The 21,014-nt window shown below is 42.8% G+C and overlaps 1 protein-coding gene across 6 annotated transcripts in view; it reads left to right on the forward strand.

The window, feature by feature from the left end:
* The window catches only part of oxr1a (oxidation resistance 1a), a 152,919-nt gene that overhangs the window by 57,552 nt on the left and 74,353 nt on the right, over positions 1 to 21,014 (forward strand). For all 6 annotated transcript variants that reach the window (XM_076737847.1, XM_076737848.1, XM_076737849.1 and 3 more), the window contains one exon: positions 13,166 to 13,362. In XM_076737847.1, the coding sequence (XP_076593962.1) occupies positions 13,166 to 13,362 (197 nt within the window). The remainder of the gene's footprint in view (positions 1 to 13,165; positions 13,363 to 21,014) is intronic.

A 21,014-nucleotide genomic window follows, 5' to 3' on the forward strand; every position in this document is an offset into this window, starting at 1 on the left:
ACAGACCCAAAAAGGAAAAAGGGAGTGAGAATGTTTTTGTTAACCTTTTCATTGATTTTGTGTTTTCCAGAATGGTGCATCCATCACATAAGATCACCATGAGTCACTGCACCCTCTGCCCACACTTGTCTCAAAGCTTCTCTCATTACAACCACATGGACTAATTAGTAACAGCAAATATATCAAGCAAATTCACCACAAGAAAAAAAGAAATTCTGTTGCTTATGATTTTTTGTTAAAGTTAGATGTATTTGTCTGCCTTTTCTGAGCTTTTTACCCCTTAAAGCACAGTTGAGGAACCTTTTTCCTGTCAACTGTTGTTTCAGTTTTTATGGCATCCTTAAAGGGCCGTACTAAATGATTGAACACATATATCACACTATCTCTGCGTTGACTGGACCTGCTTCTTCATGGCGAGGTGTCTGATGTCAGTTGGTAGAGATGATGATGCAGCTCACAGCTGGTTTTCCAGGTTTGGGTCAATCAGTCTTGAGCAGAACTGAGTGTGTGCAAGAGTCAGTTTTGAGCTGTTTATGTTGATTTTTCATGTCCTGAAACCTCTCACCAAATGCCCGAAGGAGTTTACACACTCGCAAGCAAATTCAGGTGTCATAGCAGCTTTTGAGTAGAACAATGCACAGTGTTTCCTCTTGCCAGTTGCACTTCCCACAGCTTTAATTTCACATCAAATGATTTCGCATTTGAAAGCAGAGAGCTGAGAAGCTGTCTGAAGCTTCAGGTTCAGCTCTGAGAGGTTCTTGGTAATGTCCACAATGAAGGCCAAATTCCACAGACACTTGCTATCACTGAGTATCCACATCAGGTTCGCCTTCATCTCCATGAATTATTCCAGACACTTTGGAACAATTTTACTTTGTCTGGTTGTAGCAGCTCAACAGCAGCAACAAGGCTCTCCTTCACCAATTCTCCTTTTAAAGGAGGTTTTAGCTTCTTAGCTACACAAATCCGCATGACACTGTCTGTCAGAGTTGGGTCTTGTGAACGCTGCTTGTTGAGCATCTAAACCCTGCAGGAGAGTGTTAACTCTATGCAGGCACATTTGCAGCTCAGTTTAGCATGGTTTGAGCTGTAATGATGCTCAAGATCAGCCTTTTGTCATCACTGTGAACTTGTTAGTTGTCCATTTCTCTTGGAAAGTGTGACACTCCACGTCTGCTTTTATTTTCTTGCCATGATGCCTTGATGTGATATCAATCACCACACGTGTGTTCAGGGTTCAGGGACCACTCAGAAGAATTTGTTAGTCTGCTATTTTATGTTATTTTTTTAAACACTGCAAGAAGTAATCGCTTATTAATCCCCACCCCTTCTTAAAGAAATTTGTAAGCCTGGGGGCATGGGAATGATGAACTGATATTTACTATGGTAGAAATGTTGTCATCCTTTTCCCCTGAACTGCTTTTAGACTCAGCTAGCTAAACATAGCAGTGTCAGCATTTTATATTTTCTCAATACTAAGCAATTATTAGGAAACATGGTAAAATTAAGTGTTACCTTATTGTTTTTCAGATTCTCAGAAAGTAAGTTTCCAAAAATGTCCTTTCATTCATCTGGCATGAGATGTGAGTAAAGGATTTTTCACTTCAATTTAATAGGTTATCTCTCCAGTAACATACCAGCGAGTGTTCTCAGGTTTCACATTAATTGAAGCAGTTAGTGGCTATGGGAAACTCTATATCCCATTTTCCAGAAATACACTTTTGTTGCTCAGAGTCTTTTTCTTTCTAACAAATTAGATGCAATGTTGGAAGCCAATAACTGTGATAATTAAAACTCTCCTTTTCATCTCTGCTATCTTGTCTGCCCCTCCTGCTCTCTCCAGCCGTTATGATCCAACATGACAACACTCCACACGCAGCTGAAAACTGCCAATGCTCGCAACACAGTTCTGATTTCTGCACCGCCACAAGCCACAGTGGCATGACGTTGCATCCACTACTTCTGCCGACCAATCGCGTCACTGCCTGTTGCCGGCGCTCAGCAAATGAGAGCGCGAGAGCAGGACCGAGGCTAGCAACGAGGAGGAGAGGGAGGAGGAGGAGGAGGATAGTGGAAGACTGCAGTGACAGCAGTAACAGTCCCAAGGCCCCGCGGATACACACTGAATCATACGCCGAAGGCTGTGTATGATTGAGCGGCTGAGTCTTACGGGGTGTGTTTGTGTTTGTCGCCAAGATGGGGACAAAGAGAGCAAGTGTGCATGCTTTTTTCTTCTGTACGTGTCTGTATTTGCTGCATGAGTGATACACAGAGCCAGAAAGTGAGGGAGGAAAACATGCCCCGCAGTCAGAGCCAGGCACTTAATGAAGCAGTGATTTTTTTTTTTCCTCCCTTTTTTCTCTTTTCCCTCCCCGCCTTGTGTCAGCTACGATAATTCCTCTGCTAGTCAAGTGAAAGGCCGTGGCTGTGGGGTGTTTCTCTGTGATATTGATACATTTTAGGAAATGAATAGCAGCCTTTCCCCGAGCTGTGTGCTTATGAGCCGAAATGTTGATTTATGGACCAATTGTTGATCACAATGGAGCTGTTCGACATTGTTGGCAGATGCTGCTAAGTGATGGAGAAATCATTAGACGTAGCTTAAGGGCTGGTTGGCTGGTGAGCCATTTTGTGCGCCGGTGTTTTTGTGTGGTATTGTTTTAGCGTGAATGCTGTGTGTGATCAGTTAAGGGTTGATGTAAGGGTGCAAACTGCTGTCTGGGGGATTTTACGGTGGGTAAACTCTCAACCCTCAGCCAGGCTGCCTTCTAAATTGAAGCACAGATTCAGGTAGACCTGTAATATCGTTATGGTTCTGTGGTGGTATTCACATCCCTCATTTGAGTACCAAAAGGTTCTGCATTCTTAATTTGACTTAAATAAAAGTGCAAAAGTGCTGTCAGTTAAATTTACTTAATGTATCAAAAGTTAAAGTACACGTTCAAGGTGAAATCTTTTCAAAGTAAAAGTCCTGCCTTCAAAATGTACTTAAATATGAAGTTAATTTGAAGCATCAGAAATACTCAACGACATGCCCCCTGTGAGTGTTTGATTCCATTATTTTCACTTATACATTAACACATAAGCTGAATCATACTGCCTATTCTCATTATAGCTTTTTAACACCTAAATCTGTAAAGTAACTAGCAACCATAACTCCCATATAAATGTATTTAAGTAGAAAATACAATATTTGATAAAAAAAAATTATAGAATTAAAATTATACTGAAGTACAATACTTTCCAACACTGCTCCCACATTTTTGGATGTTTCACACCTTACTTCAAACTCATGGTCATGTTTACTGAATAAAAGTGACACCATGCTGCACAGAAAGCCAAAAGAAGCCAACACTGCTCTACTACAATCAGCCAGAAGGTCATTCAGAGTTTCCCTCGTTGTAGGCTGCTGTTCTGTCTTGTCTCAGTAGCAGATCTCACTTCCTTATTACAGTTAACAGCAGAGACTGAAACTCTCTCACTCACACATGCACACACTCACACAGAGAGACAGAGCTCCTCATCTTTTTATTCTCCCTTCCATCCAGACTGCAGGAGCCGGCCTCTATCTGCCTTCACCGGTGGGAAACAAAAAAGCGAGACATAACAAAAGTCAAAGAGAATGTTGGGGGTCTCAAAGAATTCAAAAAAACTGGGAAAAAACAAGCATTTGCTGAACAGAAGATGTGTCAGGAATGGAAATTCACATCAAACTAGATATGCAGCTGAGGGGGAAATGCAAAGTGGACACCCACTCAGCGAGGGAACAGCGCGTCTCACTTCTCTGTAATGGGAAGGCTCTTTAATGTCTTACATAACTAATAAAGGAGATGGGAGGTGGGTTTCACTTTTTGATTGCATTGTTTAACTCCGGCTCAAGGACTGGCACTTAAAAGATGCTTTCAAACTCTGAATGACAAATACTGGGTTGTATTTCCTGTATAATAAACACACTGTCACACCCGAATCAAGGATGCGGGAATTAATAAGGCAGTGCAGGTTATCACCTTCACTTTTCATCTGCTGTGCTGCTGGCCTTTAGCTGCTACTCTCACTGCTTTAAGCCATGGGCAGCCTAAGTGTAAAGCCTCATTGGTCCAAACTGCCACATAACCCTTTGACTCAGAATTGCTGCTCTGGCATTTAGCAAGGGCAGATGAGCGTAATGCGGCGTAAAGCTCCATACATCATTATGCGGAGGTGTCCGACAGCAGAGCAGAGAGCGGCGAGGTCCAGCCGTATTTCATTAGGCTTCTGGATACAACAGAGGGCCTCATTAACATGTATGGCCACAGGTTGTTGCTGCCCTCTCTTTCTCCCTGTGTGTCAGTATCAGGAGCACAGCTTCAGTCTGACAGCCTCGACGGCGACTGACTCATTCTTATTAAGCTTAAGCTAGTCCACAGTTGTCCAATTGTTTTGTTATGATTGCCTGCCTCGGAGACCGCAGGAATTGAAATCCTGCAATCCCTGCAATCCGTTTTAAAAAAGTAATTTGATACAAGTCTGATGGATGGTGTGAAGGCAAGAGGATGTTGACGAGAGATGATTAGCAGATATTCTGGACATTATTCCCTCAGGATTAGAGGACATCTCCTCGTGTTCTTGTATGTGAACCTAATTAGTCCTCAAGTTTCCTACGATAAGGACAACAGAAGGCCTAATTAGTTTTTAGGATTCATGATTGATTAATCAAGTCTGTAAAACAGGGTGACTTGTGCCCAGGGTCGGGTATCAATATCAATCCTTTTTTTGGGGACTGTCTGAGATGTTTCTGTTGCACAGGCTCAAAGGTTTGCTCAGATTTGTAGTCTTCTTTATTTTTTCTCTGATCGGTTTACTATTGAAATCATAATTTCTCAATTTTTACACAGCGTGGCTCATCGTGTTTGGACGATATTCTTTATATTCCTCAGAGTTCGGTTATCAGAGAAAGTGTCTTCTTGGCGTCAGACCTCAAGCATCATGTCCGCACTTGCACTGAAAAATTTTAAACTATACCCAGGTGGCAAACCCAGACATACAGGCAGGGTGCTAATTCAGTACACACAGGGCCATAATATATGTAGTATATGTAGTATGTTTCCTTATGATATTGTTATGCAATTTCCCAACCAACAACATGATAAATGCTGAAATTTCTGTTATTTGTTGCATTTTTAAGGTACAAAAAACCCTGTCCCTGCAGTTATGATATGATCGAGAGGAATGCACATTTCCAAGAACAACTTTATCTGCCTACCGTGAATCACCTGTAACAACATCGTAAATGGACAAAATTACCTTAAAGTACCTTTATCAATAGATTTTTATGGCCACTTTAGGGCAGCGGAGCAAGCTGTAACACTACATTGTTTATGTTTGCCATCTGGCCAGAGTAACTCCTTTGTTCTGGTGCCTTTTAGCTCTTTTTGTTCTCTGCTCACTCCTGAGGGAGTCTGCTATTTAGTGCAAGATAGGTAACGTGCAGTTGGTCTGTCTGAGGTTTCTTTCTGATACAGCTAGAATGAGTCATAATGGGTCATAAAACCAAAACAGTGAGCTGAAGGATGCTAAAACGCTCTGTCAAGCAGAGGGGAACTGCAGAGTCGGGTGATAACTGTTTGTGTCTTTCATTTTTTATTCAATCTAAGTTTCAAGAATCATAAATATGAAACACAGAAAAAAAAACACAATATGGTAATATTAAATGATAATTATTGTGTACATGGATCTGATTAATGCCAGATATCCCCACTTCAGTCCTTTGTCGACGTCAATCGGGATTGCACTCTGGAATAACTTAATATTGTTTCATCCCCACAAGCAGTGCAACCTAGTGCCTACATGAGTTTTACATTTGGGATAATTTGATGGAAGTCCTGCTTTATCCGCACTATAAACATTTGAGCAGTGTACACAAAGATGTCAATACTAGGTTGTCCAAGTTCAAACTTAATATCTCAGAATAAAATCTAGATTTAAAGTGCTTTTGCTATTTTGTGGTCCAGAAAAACGTCTCTACAGCCAGAGCAAATAGGAGACAGTGGGCTTCTTTGAGCCGTGCCTCTTGTTAATTTAAAGGGAGCAGATAACAGACCATTTGTCAGAACTGAGGCTGTAGGTTTTATATAAGAGTTTAATCCATCCCAGAACATTTGACCCAAAACCAAATCTCATTACTTCAAACATATATTCCCATTCAGTTCTCTTGAATGCTCTTTCGGTGTCCATAGAAATAACAGCACAACACATTCGACAGAACTTAAGATAATGAATAATGCTGAATAGGCGTGTTGTGTTGTGAGAACAGTTTCAACCCTTAATAAAACCGCTCTGGTTTGCATTCACAGTGAAAGTCAAAACCTGCTTCTAATTTGGAGACGGGAGATGCCAACAGGGTCTTCTGATATCTGTGGAAAAGCTAATTTGAGAAGTAACCTGTCCTGAGCCTCTCCAAGTCATTCGTTAAACTATATAAATTGGAATTACGTTCAGTATGAGTCACATCTGATTTGCTTCCATTGTAAGCTTCCTCTAACTTTTCTTTTGAGCATCAAGTTGTTTGGCTGCTCGTTCTTTTTTTTCTTTTGGCTTACATACAAGATAATCATACCCCTCATATAAGCCTCATAAGTATCCCGCTTAGTTCTTGGGTCAGCTCCATCTTTTTCATTAAGTTCTGAAAATAAATCACCTTGATCATTAGGAACTTTAATACATTTTTCATCCAGTACTGGTCAGCATGGTCAGAAAGGGCGATATGGTCCATATCTACATGTTCAACTAAATGAGTGAGATATCTAATCAATGCGTGATGCTGACGGATGAGGCTGAGAGTGAAATGTACATTGCTTTGAAAGTGGGTTATAATGTGTCCATGTGTCCAAAAGATCAGACTCCTTATTAAAGACAACCTTGGCATTTTTGGATTGAATTGTCTGAGAGGGAAGACAGTACATCATTAGACAAAAACTACAGTTAAAGTCGCTCTCTTTTTTTGTGCAGCATGTAACTTTAGCCATTAGAGGTAAGAGTGTGTTCCAAGCAAGAACAGATGAAAAATATTGTGCAGCTTTAAAACACAAAACTTATTTGTTCCTGCAGTTTTGGAAGAAGGATATATCAGATGTACGAGGATAACATCATCTGCCCACCTTGAATCCCTTGCAACAGCTTGGTAAAGATATGAGATCCTTGATCATTAGTCACAGACCCCCTGTGTATTCTCTAAATTGGGCTCCTTTGCAATACATAAATGTGCTGAGGTTTTTCCCTCCCTTTTCTTTCAAAGTTACATAAGCAGCATTCAGAGTATTGGGACTCAAAAGCATCATTACTGTCAGATGGGTCATTGTGTTGCCAGCGCTGTAACAGAGTATGACATCAACCCAGCCTTCCCTTATGGCCTTCATATAGCACAGCACCCTATCTGCTTCTAAATGTAAATACCAGCTCCCTGAAAAAATGTGTTATGTTGTTGCTGCAAGGCAAGCAATGAGAAGCAAAGCAAAGAGGAGGAATGGAAGGCAACGCAAACGCAGCCCCCTTTTTTCTAGGTCTAATCCCTCTTAGTAGGGGAGCGATAAGCGTGTTTTGACTTAGCCCCAAATTTCCTGTTGTTTATGCATCCTTTGCCAAACCACGTGGATCCCAGTAGAGTCGGATAATCTTAGTGATGCCAGTTTGGCAGGGCTGCAAATATACCACTGCCTCCTGGCCCAGGTCAGACCACAACAGCGGGGTAGAAAACAAAATGCCTCTGCGTCTGTTTGCCTTCATTTTTCCCTCCCTCTATTCATCTTTGTGTAAGCATTTGCTCATAGATAGGAATCTGTCACAGCTGGTGGCTTTGTTGACGTGTGCCTCTCAGTCCTCACTGGTGCTCATGAGCTCTTTGCTTGCCGGGGAGATGGAGATTGGTGCAATCATGGCTCAGGATGAAGCTTATTTACCCAGAAAAAAATCCACCCACCCAAATGTTAAACCAATGGCATCACGAGCAGCCAGTTCCTCACTGGTATGAAGGGAAAAGCCTCTTTAATCTTGCTGCAGTTTCCTACCAGGGTCTTTTTCTGGGTTTCACAGTGAAGAAGGGTGCATTTGTGGTGTGGTGTTCACATGGATTATCAGCTAGGTGGTGAAACTCCTCGCTTTCTAACACCTCACACATTTAGCTCAATGCAGAGCGGGACAACACGGGGTCCTTGCATACAGCAAACATTACATCTAATGCTGTAAATTCCTAGTGTTGTATGTCTGAGTCATGCATACCGATCACACTCCAAATAATTCAGATTGACTGTGCAACTGTGGGCAATTTGGCTTGCACAGTTTGACACTTGAAGTTTCCAATCACGCTATAATGATGCTATTTGTTTCAAATTGTGTAGCTCTGTGTAACAGGTTTGAATCTTTTTGTGTGAAATGTTCCTGTTTTGCCTTGGTCATCATTACAGTACACTTAACTTAATGGAAACCTGCTGTGAAAGTCATGTTCTTAAGTTAGATAAGGGATATTATACTCATTTGTTGCTCCATTAACAGCAATGGGAAACAGAAGCTGCTGAAGACTGTAGCTGAATCACAGCTCTGAGGGTTCTATTACCTGAGTCCAGATTCTGCAAGCTCAGTAATGTTATGTTCACAGCTGGACTAATGGATATTATAAATGACTTTGCTGACCACAACTCTCCTAATGGTGTACAAAAATATGTCTGGCATTAGAAATTAAGGGACAGAAATGGCATCCTGTACAGTATTTTTCACATTCCTGTAGTTGACTCAGTGGGCCTGCTGCCCCTCAGGGGTCCACACAGGTGATCCGTGAGAGCTTGTGTCCAGGACATTGTTACCGGAGAACAGAGCCTGAGGCAGTGGGAAAAATTGGCACCACGCAGCCTGTAAATAGAAGAAAATGCTGACCATACAGTGCATATACCGCAGCAAGAAAAAAAATAAAACCAGCATTATTGGACAGAAACTCAACAATGTAGAGCTGGAGGTGGAATGTTTGAGGAGGGTGAGGAGCCAAATCAGCACCATCCTGTGCTGTTAGATCTAACGTCAGGTTACAGTAGTGAGGCTGGGATCTTTGTCACAAGTAGTGCCTGTCACTGGGACTGTTAGCTTTAGCATCAATTTTAAAATGGTGTCAACATTTAGAAACCCACAGTTCAGTCGATCACCGGTGGCATTTCAGTGTCAGCAAGCTGACATAGACCAGCCCCCTTTTGTCAAAGCATTACAGTATATTATAGGATCATTTGACATGGTGTTGCACAGCTTTAGGCTTGTCTCACTGGGGAAATTGGTCTAAGTCCTTCCAGAAAACAAAGAAAAGTGTTACTAGTGTTAAATCAAAGCTTGCCACTCAGATTTAAATGTTTTTCTCAACATTTCAAAAAGAAGTTGTCTCGACACATACCCTGAAGGTCTGCGCTGAAGCTGATGCATTGTAACCCAAATTCTCTACAAAAATCAAAGCATCTCCTGCTCCACAAGTCAGAGCACATTAAAGTCAACCTCTCTCACTTTTAGCTGCTCTTAAGGTTTATGGATGTCAGTCGTGCTTTCACTCTGTCATTCATTAGAAATGGCAATGCACGGGTGCAGTGACTCTCTCTGAATGCACTTTGGTCTCCAGACAGTAGTAAAGGACAGTGTGGACAGAGACAGAGAAGGACACAGCTGGAGGCGGGGGCATCGCATGACCAGGGCTGTAATGCTCAGTCTCTGTTTTGACACCAGTTTTCTGCCATCTCTGATAATCTCCTCGGTGTTTTGACTCGGACTTGTCTCGGAGTGGGTCACATATCTTGCCTGTCACAGTCTTTGGCCTTGACCAAGGCCAGTTTGGTGCTTTTTTGGCTTTCCTGCTCACAGTCACTGTAGAGCAGGTAATGCTTTGTCTCCAGATTTTCAGATTCTTTGGTACCACATGAAGGAAGGCTCATCATTTCTCCTTTTGCAACTTTGCAACCAAACACAGAACACTTACCTGCCATCATTTTGAAAGTGGTGAAACTTGTAAATATCAGTGTGTAGCTACACTCAGCTATCTTTGGTTGCTCCTGTCCCAGTTTGTTTGAAAGATGATGCAACCATCAAATTCAGAATAAGCATATATTTAGAAAAATCAATGATGGTGATGAGGCAACACATTAAATATATATATTACACAATGTTCCAACTTTTGGGCTTGTATTTCACTCATGATATGTCTTGTTGCTTATAAAAAGATCACATGGAAAAGCTGACAAGGTCAAAAATTAGGTTTTTATTGGAGGGGCTCTTTAAGAAACTGCTGAAAGCTCCATTTGTTTTGCCTAGAAAACATGGGTAATGTAGATGTTATTTTTGAAAATGCACTTTCATTTCCTCGTCGGTGCCATCGTGTGCTGCGTTGTCTCATTTTGCTTTGGGACTGACTGCTGATAAGTTGACTCTGTAAAGTCTGTTGAATCATGCCTGTGAAGTAGTGCTCCATAAATAAATTGGTGTTTGATTGAACTCTGCTGTCATGCTATGAAAGCATGAATGAACAGCATACTGTACACAAGCACACGTGAACGTTTCTATACTGTTAACACACATGCTATATGCATTCAGTTAACCCCTCACTGTCCACAGCTTTCTTTGTGAGACACACACTTTAACACGTCTCTTCCTTCTTATTTGATCTTTTGAAACATGCATACACACACACACACACACACACACACACACACACACACACACACACACACTCACTCACTCACACACCATTTGGCCTTGTAGCTCAGTGTAACAGCTAGAAGAGGGGCTTCTGCTCTACTGATGAGACAGTAATTAGTACTAACTCCTAAGGGAGTGGAGATAGACTTCACATAGCTTTCCCCATCTCTGCCTGTCTCTCTCTCGTCCTCCGCAGCCACTAACAGCAGCAGCAGGTCTCTACTTCTCGCTCACTCTCCAGCCTCATTATGTGCCATCCAAACAAAGAGGCGGCTTCGTCAAAATATTCATCAGCACAGTCTGGCGTATAACTTCTTCTGCCTTTGTTTAGCTGTGTGGAAGCAACCACCACATGCAGTTCTGTCAGGCAAAGATAAAACACAAGGTAGGAAAATCAATAAAAATAGAACAGGAATGCAGTCCATTAAGAGCTTTTTTAGCTTTAGTGAATATATTTGTAGAAAAATGGTCAGTGTGTGTATGTGTGTGTGTTTAGCTAACTGAATTAAAGACTTCGGGGAACACTTCTGTGAAGCAGAAGCATAATTTCTCCTGGTGTTTATTCACAGCTCGGCCTGCTCTGTTTGCCTGTTCCTCTGGACCGGTTGGGTTCTTTCCATTTAGAAAGAACACACACACACACAGTGATAGACAGCATTTCCATGGAGATTATGCATTTTCATTAGCCAGTTAGACACTATGTCATTTGTGCCGCTTTGGTCCATCAGGGGATGGGAACTTGGGTGAAATGGGCAGAAAGGTTCTGTTCGCTTCAGCAGTTTTGCTGGAATGATTGAAAGTGTGTGTGAGGGAGCGGAGTGCTGGGGATCTTGTATTGCTGTTTCAGGACTTTTTCGGACTATAGATAGATAGATAGTGTTTCAAGAGCCATTTTCCCCTTTTTTTTTACTCAAAGTTTTTACTGGAGCGGCCTAGAATTTTCTTTCTTTTTTTTTGCCTTCTGTTAGGATGTGATGTCAGTATACATGTGTGAGAACATATGTAAGTGGATAAACTGCTGCTGAGTGTTGTGGGATTACCTGTTCAGATTAGCCTAGTGAACTCATTTCTAAACTGTGCAAAGCCAAACCCAGGATCTCGTCATTCTTTTAAAAGGCTTTGAGGAGTTGTCGTAGGCAGATTTGATTTGACCCAGCACAGCCAGCCAATACCTGTAATACGGTTTACATAAGCAGTCTGCTTCTCAAGCCTCTTCCTGTAGAAGAGAATGTTTAAGGAATGCATTTGTCATTCTGCGCTGTAGGTGACATTTTCATTTGGAGATGTTACTTTGGAAATATTGCAGTGTGATCCCAGGAATGGAAGTTAAAACAACTATAAAGAGAGACAGTAGTAATACAGAATGTTCAGTAAATACAGTGAATGGCTGTTGCAGGAAAGAAGTGCGCTTACCACACCTCTGTAGCCCGCCCCTCATCTCTGCTGCAGGATAGTCTCCAGGCTTCATTAGCCGCTACGAGCACAAGTTACACTGTGGGTAATGTAGGCGCCATGTTTTGACAAGAAAGAAGAATGTGTGGAATGAAAAAGACAATATTTTTGGTTCTGCTTTATCAGTTTTGATCCTTTATTTTTAACTATCCAGCGTGAGTCAGACAATCTTTGCCTTTCAAAGGGAGAGAGCTGCAAAGTGTCTCTTTTTGTTGCAAGCCTGAGGTGAGGAACAGCTAAAAAGCCCTGATCAGAGGACCTTCGAGACCTACTACTGACATAAAGCTGCAGTAGATCTCAACTGTAGGCTAGTGTGTGACCATGCATAGCTCTAAAAGTGTTCACAAGAATCTTGAAGTGGATTCCGAATGTGATGGGGAGCCAGTGTAAGGAATCCAGATCTGAGTGATCTGAGCTTTTTAGAGGGTGTGGTTAAATGGTTTACTGCACAATTCTGCACCACTTGCAAACCATTCTAGGACGTTTTGCTATAATGGGTGATAATGGAGTGTGCTAATTGCACAGAAGCATAAATAATCACCTTCAACTTTTACACCACCACAGACTACTGTACATTTGCTCCAACATTTGTTCTTCAGGTTGTTACTCGTGGAGATTTTCTCTCCAGCAAGGTTTTAACTCTGGACTCCTGCTGTCCTCCCCCAGTGGGGGATATTGGATATTGCTTCATCCCTTTTAACTGTAGAGAAAGCTCTGCACTGGGCAAGCAGAGTGATGCTAATAAATTCAGCCTTAACAAGGGTGTGATTAGCCTATTGATTTCTTTCTTCCAACTTCCTTGCCACTGCAAAAATTGTCTCGCACAATTACATTTCTGTGACATCGACAACCTCTGATGCAAATATGCTTTGATTTGCCTGCCCTTGAACAGTGAAGGTCACACAGCATTTCCCACGCCGCTGTGTATCCCCAGTGGCATCGGCCCATGCAGTAGCTCTCAATCTTATAAACATATCAGTAATGTTTTCTGCTTGTGTGATTTGCTTGTGCCCCGCAGACTGAAGAAGAAGTCTCAGTCGGTCGATATCGCCAGTCAAGGTTTCTCCCCGACTCTGGTGCCAGCCTCGCCCCTCAACAAGGCTGCACCACCTGTTGCCAAGACAACCACTGTCCTCGCCGTGCAGGAAAACAACACGACCAACTCCCAGCGCCGCAGCCCCCGGTGTGGCGAGCTGAAGAGAGGCTACACCATTGGTAAATGACATGTGGCCTGTTTGTTTGTGTAGCAACTGATGATTTTAAGTCTGCCAGATCATGTGATAACTTAAAAAACATTTATCACTGTCAGTTTTTCAGCTGTTCCAGGGATTCAAACTAACAACCTTCAACCTGCTACTGTTCCATTTCTCAGAATTTAAATGCAATTTGATTAGATTTTGAGGTCCAGTTATTACAGCTGCTGTGGAAGGCTTGTTGTTATTCTGAGTGTGTGTGTAGGTGTGGGCATATTTGAAGTTCACGCACTCTCTGAACTGTTGACACGAACTTCCTACTCGAGCAAACTTCGCTGTGTCACATCCACGGCTGGCTTTCCCCCTTTCTTATCGTCTAATTCATTTCCTGCCTACAAATTATAATTACGTGACTCTGATGAGATTTATTCCTGTGATGAATCCTATTTTTGGTCGGGGAGGCGGGGGGGTAGCTGTCTGCGGCCGGTCTATTTCTGTGTCAGCGGGCAGGTTGCTACTGTGAGAGTAAGTACACTTCAGGGAGCTGACTTCTCACAGATGATGAAATGACTTTGGGCTAAACTAATTCCAAACTCATAAATGCAATGCATCTCTGTTCGCTTCGCTGATGTGATGCAGTTAGTTAGCTGCTCAGGTCAAGGTTAGAAAGAGGAAGCACGGAGGGAAAAGTACACAAGCAGGACTTTAAATGCTACTGACCTGCTGAAGGTAATCTGCAGGATCGTCGTTTTTGACCGATTCCTTTTTTTATTTGTGGTGACATCTTTTATGCTTGTTGCTGTGCTGTGACTTTTCCACGCAGGTCTTTTTCCCGATTGAATTTTCTTGTTATAATGCACGCCAGAGCTATATGTACTCCAAACACACTGCTGTTGCTGCTGCAGGACGTGATTTTTGATTTTAGGACTTGCAAATACAAAAAGCTTTTCTGAAGTTTTTAAAGGTGGAATCGGTGCTAGTGGAAAAATTGACACAAATCCATGTGAACTTAGCAAAGTTTCCAAAGACATCAAATATGTCATGCTGAATTTCAGTTTCAGTGTGTATACAATCATGCATTTAGACATTTTGAATTTTCAGTTTCCTTGCAATGTTGCAACAATTCCAAATGGCACCCATGGTCTAAACATTTCACTACAAACATGATATCCATTCAGTTCTAAGATATGAATCTGAAACTCTTGGGGAAAACAGGGTTAAAGATGGTAATTGTTTTACATGCTGGCTTAATGATACCATGGAAACTGGATGATGACGAGTGTAGAAACACAGAGAGAATCAGCAATGAGAAAGAATATGAGGCTGCAAAAAAGCAATAGAAGAAGGAAAGAAAGCAAAAAAGAAATAAAGAAAGCCATAAAATAGATGTTCACAGTGCTAAAGTCCCTCATGATGAATAGTGTGTACAACAAAATGAGAGCCTTTGTTGTGTTCAGTGACTTATTACAAATGAACAAAGAGCCGTGGACATTAAGTCCTCATTCAGAGAAAGAGCTCATGTATAAATAACTGATGATGAGCATTATTGGACTGCAGCTAGACCCCATATGTCCTGAATAATGATGCACAGGTGTAAGTGGGACGGAAAAAGAGACATTTTGTACTGTATCATTACAAGGACACAAATACAGCACACTTCAGTTTGAACTACTGCAACCTCTGATTGATCAGGGGAAAACGCTGCACATGCTGATGAGCACACAGGTTACCAGATGATCTTGCATAATTAAATTGATTGCTTAAACAGATAACTCTCTTGACAGTTCCCAATCAGCAGATGCTTGCAGTGGTAGTTTAGCTTTTGAATTGATGCTAAAATGATCCAGTTTGCTTTGCTTTTGCATCACCGTGAAGAAGTACAACTGGACCTGGACCAAGTCCCTTCTTTTGGGCAGTTTCCAACTGGCTTTATAGTCTGCACCGACCTGACTAAATAAACCAAACCAAAGCGCAAATGCACCAGAGTTTGAACAACACCAAAGTTAGGTGTGAAGGCACCTTAAGGTAACACTGAAACACACTAAATATTTGTTGAAATAAAGAAAAACTGCTCTTGGATTCAGCACATTTCATGTTTCCCAACCAAAGCAAAAAAAGTGTCATCAAGATGGATAGTTGGTACCTAAAGCGTCTCAGGTGAGTTTATGCTGATCCATCAGCTTATTTTCCATTTGATGCCTCTCGCAGCTCTCTTAATAGAGTTCTGGGTAAATTTGAATTTCGCTGCATGTCCTTGAGCATACAGTCTGCGATTACTCATGTAAATCAGTGCAGCAGCTTAAAACTTTGCAGCAGTGGCTGATCTGCCATGGAGGGCAGCGTCCGGCTTGCAGGGAGGATCGTGTCACGTGACAGGTCACAGGTCACCGTTTGCACCTCTGAGGAAGAAGAGAGCTGAGAGTGGGTGAGGGTGTGTCACTCCACTTGTGTGTCTGCTGGTGTCACACTCCGATAAGCTTTCTACAGAGTCATCATGTATTGACTCTGCTCCTCCGGCCAGGCGTCGGCAGGAGAACGGATTGATCCGCGGTCGTCCGTGTCAGTTCAGTCGTCGATAATCAATGAAGGAAATTGTGGGATAAAAGCTCGGCAGGACAGGTGGAGTGACTGTTGATATTTCAGCCCGCTCCTATCATCCATTATCCATTCACTGGCAACTGTGGGCTCTTTTTAGAAGCGAGGGGGCGGAAGTCACAGTCATTCAGCCATTAAATGAAGTGCGACTGTGACTTATTGTGCTTTTACGGCTTTTAACTACAAAGTAGCAAATTGTACAAGCATCGAAAGCATGAGTCAGAGCAGTTAATCATTTGCTCTAGCTAACGCTGGCCTAGTTAAACCGCATTCAGATCAACGCCTGAGTTTTAATCATATGACGGCTGAAATGCTGCATCTATCTGCCATTTACGCTGTTGCATCACATAATGAGACATTGATTAGCGACTGTCCCGTCTCTCTGCTTCCTGTCTAGAAGTGATCCAGTAAGTGGAACCCTGTGGCATTTTTATATAGCGAAACCCAGACCAGCTCACACAGGACTGATCATGCTAATTTATTCTAATGGGATAGTAATAATGTGGCAGACGGCTTGCTGTGCTGTCTGCCAGGCTTCAGACAGACCTGTCATTAGAGGTACATAGCACGTTCACCACACACATTTTAATAACCCGACCAATGAGCCTCCTACCAGGATGACACCAACCGCTGCTCTCACCTCTGAGGAGAAGCAGCGATTGATATGTTGATGGTGTTCTTACATTAAGTGTGCTACTTTTCACAGTCATTGTAGCATCTTTTCACTCCGAGTGAAGAGAAGCAGTAACTACACATGCTCTGAAGAGTGTCAGTCATACCATGTAGTGCAGTATACCATGCTCTATATTATACTGTGGACAGGAAGGGAGAAGAAAGGGATGGTAAGGGAAGGAGAGGAAAAGAATAGATGAGAGGAAAGGAAAGGAGAGAGAGGGAAAAGAAAGGAACTGAAGGAAAGGAGTGGAGGAGAGGAAAGGGAAGGGAAGGAAAGGAGAGGAGAAGAAAGGAAAGGCGAGGCCAGATTGCCTGTGATCTCCCAGATGCCTGCAGCGATGCTTCCTGAGAGGGTGTGACACTTAACACCAGCTCCTTTCAGACTGCCAGCATCTCTGTCTGACAGCCTCCAAGTCCCACCGCCGCGTCTGACCTTTACATCATTGTACCCGCCTGTAGCCTCCACTCTGAAGCCTCAGTCAGATCTACTCACTAATAGAAGGCCAAACAGGAGATGAATTGAATGTCTCCACAGTTGTAGACTCATTAAGTATGACTTAGTGCTCCTGCCTACGAGTACATTTGAAAAGCGTTACATCACATCATGTTCTTATTGGATACGTGCTGTACAAGTACTCTTCTATGTCTTTGTTTTCCAAGGCTGACTCATGCTCGCTGTGCCTATATACGGTACATGTGGGCCTGGTTCTGTATGCTTGTACGTGTGCACAGACTAAAGTTAACTATGGAAGCAGTTTGTGACTACATTAGGTAAGCACTTGCAGGCAGGAGATATGCAACTGTCCCTCCTGCAGATGTCTGTATGGGTGCAAAGGGAGAGTCTTCACAGCATGTCACTGCAGATAATGGCTTCTAAGAGGAGAGCTGCCGCACTTCTCCCCTCCTTACAGCCCTCCACAGCTTCTCCCCCCAATCCTGTTTTTTTTTTTTTCCTGTCCTTTCTGCCATTTTGTTCTCCAGTCCCTCCTCTGCTCCCTCACCCATTCCCTTCTTTCTTTTTTTCCCTCTGCCTTGTCTCTCACTCTCTTCATCTTCACACTCTCTACCTTGTTATCCTCTAATGTATTTCCTGTGTGTCTGACCGGAGGGTACAGGCAGAAGGGTAATCTGTCTCAAGGACAGACAGACAGCACCAACAGATTGCTACAAACTGTGGCACCAACCTTGGCTGCAGTCTTGAAAAGAGGCATTTTATCACATTATGCTCACGTCAGACTTATTTCCACACTTGAGAGACAGCAGAAGCCCTACTTATGCAGAAATATACAACACAAGGATGCTGCATTGAAGCTATACCGTCATAACAAATATATTTAGGGGGGTTTAGCCTGAATGAGTTTTTAAGGTAGAAGCCGAGAGTGTTTTTGATTTACGGTCCTCCAAAAAATATTTTTTATCATATTCTATCAAGAACAAGATTTATACGTGTAGTCTTTAAATTTGATTATTTTCAGGGTGCTAAATTCCAAAGTACAGCATTAAACACTGACTGCCTGAGACCAATGTTTTATTGAAAGAGCAGTGCTGGACTTGTATTGGCAAACCAATCAGTCAGAACCTAATCTGAAGTCTCATCAGAAATAAATAATGTCCTCTTAAAAAGGCAAATTTTGTGTGTGTGTGTGTGTGTGTGTGTGTGTGTGTGTGTGTGTGTGTGTGTGTGTGTGTGTGTGTGTGTGTGTGTGTGTATATGTGTGTGAAATTATTCAAGTGCTGACGTGTGTTGCTACCTCAGTGAGTGTGCGTGGCTTGCAAGCAGTAACAGGTCTGACTCTGCTAACACAGCATTATATCTACAGCATCTGACAGAGGAAATGCTAATAAACAAGACAGAACCACACATGTTGGCGAACCCTGACGCCCCAAGAGCGGCAGACCCTGCCACCACCGCCATGTGACTGATTATTCCCCTGTTACTTATTCATTGGATTTTCACCACAGGGTCGAAGAGGGGATGAACTGCTGCTGGGGGAGCAATACGCTAACTGGCTGTAGGCTCCCACCAAGCCTTGCTTGATATGCAGTTTCATGAAAGGGACTCAGTGGCCGGAATTAAATTAGCAACTATTCACTAGATTGAAGGAAGTGTCATGTTGGATGTTAAGTTACCATCCTTAATGCCTCTTTGCTTCGGATATTTGTGTTTGTGTGGGTGTATAGCTGGAGCACTTGTCCTTGAAAACAGTATGTTTCCAGTATTGAGCTGCAGCTGTATAGTCACAGCTTGGTGTCGCGTGAGGAGCTAATCACTATGGCAGTTATAGCCAGTGCTGCAGGCGGAACACCGGCGTTGCTCTCTTTTTGTGTTTGATGTAATTGTCTCAGGTGGCACGTCTCTTGTGTTTACACATCCAGATCGTAGCCAGGGGTGACTGTTACACACAAGCCACTGTGAGACACCCCCGCTCTGTTTTTTTCAATGGAAATGGGACAACTTTCATGTCTGTGATCATTTTCAGAGGAGATGAAAATAGTGTGTTTGGCCTTGGTGATACAGTACTCTCAGCATAATTTCAGTTTCCACTTAACTAAAAGACCTACTGAGGTCCTGAGTGACATTACCAAATAGTGTCAGGCACCATACTGACGTGAAGTGTGGAAGGGTTGCACCAGCTTTATAAACAATAGTCATTTTATCTCGGCTCTCAAATCTGAAGAGCGAGAAATTTTTACAGTGTTCCTGAGCCTGTATATTAACATCCTTTATCCGATCATGTGTTCACAAAGTGGTGAACCTCTCTCCATCCTCGCTTGTGAATGACTGAGCCTTTCCAGGATGCCCCTGTTACCAGTGAACCTGTTTACCTGTGGAGTGTTCCAAACAGGTGTTTTTGGAGCATTCCACATCTTTCCCAGTCTTTAGTTGCTCCTGTCCCAACATGTTTGAAAAGTGTCGCTGCATCAAATTCAAAATAAGCAGATATTTACAAAAATCAGTGATGTACAACATCAAATATGCTGTCTTTGTCTCTTTGTGTGTATGTTTAAAAAAAAAAAAAGGATGAGCAAATTGTCATATTCTGCTTTATGTTTAGCCTGCTGACATTAGCATTCTGCTCCAAGCACAGCTGTAAGTACTCACAGAGCTGTAGACTCTCAAGCAGCCAGTATGAACTTCTTATCAGATGATCAATGACCCCCCACTCCTTTCTGATGGTTGGACTGAGGGGAGGGGTGCTGCGCCCAACTATTTCTCTAACTTAATGAAACCAACTTCACATTGGGATTGGTCAGCTGTGAGGAAAGCGAGGAAGGTGCTGTGGTTGGAACTTCTCTCTCTAACCCTCTTTTTCATTCTCGACACTTTTCTTCACTTTCATGTGGACATGGAATGCATGAAGACGGTCTGAAAACGTGTACTGTTAAGGTAAATGGACTGCATGCATGTAGTGCTTCTCGACTCTTACTGACCACTCAAAGCACTTTACAACACAAGTCAGCATTCACCCATTCACACACATTCATACACTGGTGGCAGAGGTGGCAGAGGTAGTATGCAAGGTTTCACTTACTCATCAGGAGTAATTCTTGCACACACAGACAACCACATGCACCAGTGCCACAGCATCTGGAGAAGTTTCGGTTCAGAATCTTACCCAGCATTTCCACATGTAAACTGCAGGGGCCAGGCGTCGAACCACCAACCTTAGATTATCCACAGTTATTCCCGTATATGAACGACATTGTGTCTACCCCCTCTCTGTGAGGGCCATTTTTCACTCTGCCTTCCAGTGTGGCCATTTGGATCAATATAGTTAATAAAGAACTGGTTCTGATCGAGTTAACCCCAGGCCTTAGTCTTGTTTTCTGCCTGCCTGTATGCCTACAGTTAGAGGCTGTGATGTCAGCTTACTATAGGGGCCTCAATTGATGATTTGTCTGAATCATGTCCATTTTGAAGAAAATAAAAAGGGTTTGTGGTCTGGAGACAAAGTGTCTTAGTGGACATTTATCACTGCCTTTATCCTTTTGGGCATAATCTTAACATTTAAATGAGACAAACGGAAATATCCTATTTACTCAATCCCATGCTGTTATTCCAGACCATGTGGGATACAGACTGTGAATGAGTGAGGAGGGGTGGGGTGGGGTGAACGGGTGAGAGAGAAAATTACACAGCCGAAGTGGGAGAAGGGGGGGGGGGGAGTAAGAGCTACCCGTCACGCTCTGACAGCAGCACCCACAGCCATGCCACGGTGCCTTTGCCAGCAGAGCTGCTTGTGTGCGCTGAGATAAGCCCGAGCCCTCTTGCCTTGGCGGTATAGGCTGGTCACGTAGCACCAGAAGGCAGCTTAGCCCCACCACAAATCCAACGGAGGGTCGTTCTTACTTTCACTTCCTCCCACACAGTCTTCCTCTGTCTCGGTTTTGCTCTCTGTCTTC

The sequence above is a fragment of the Chaetodon auriga genome, chromosome 8 (assembly GCF_051107435.1).
Source record: "Chaetodon auriga isolate fChaAug3 chromosome 8, fChaAug3.hap1, whole genome shotgun sequence".
Classification (NCBI taxonomy): domain Eukaryota; kingdom Metazoa; phylum Chordata; class Actinopteri; order Chaetodontiformes; family Chaetodontidae; genus Chaetodon; species Chaetodon auriga.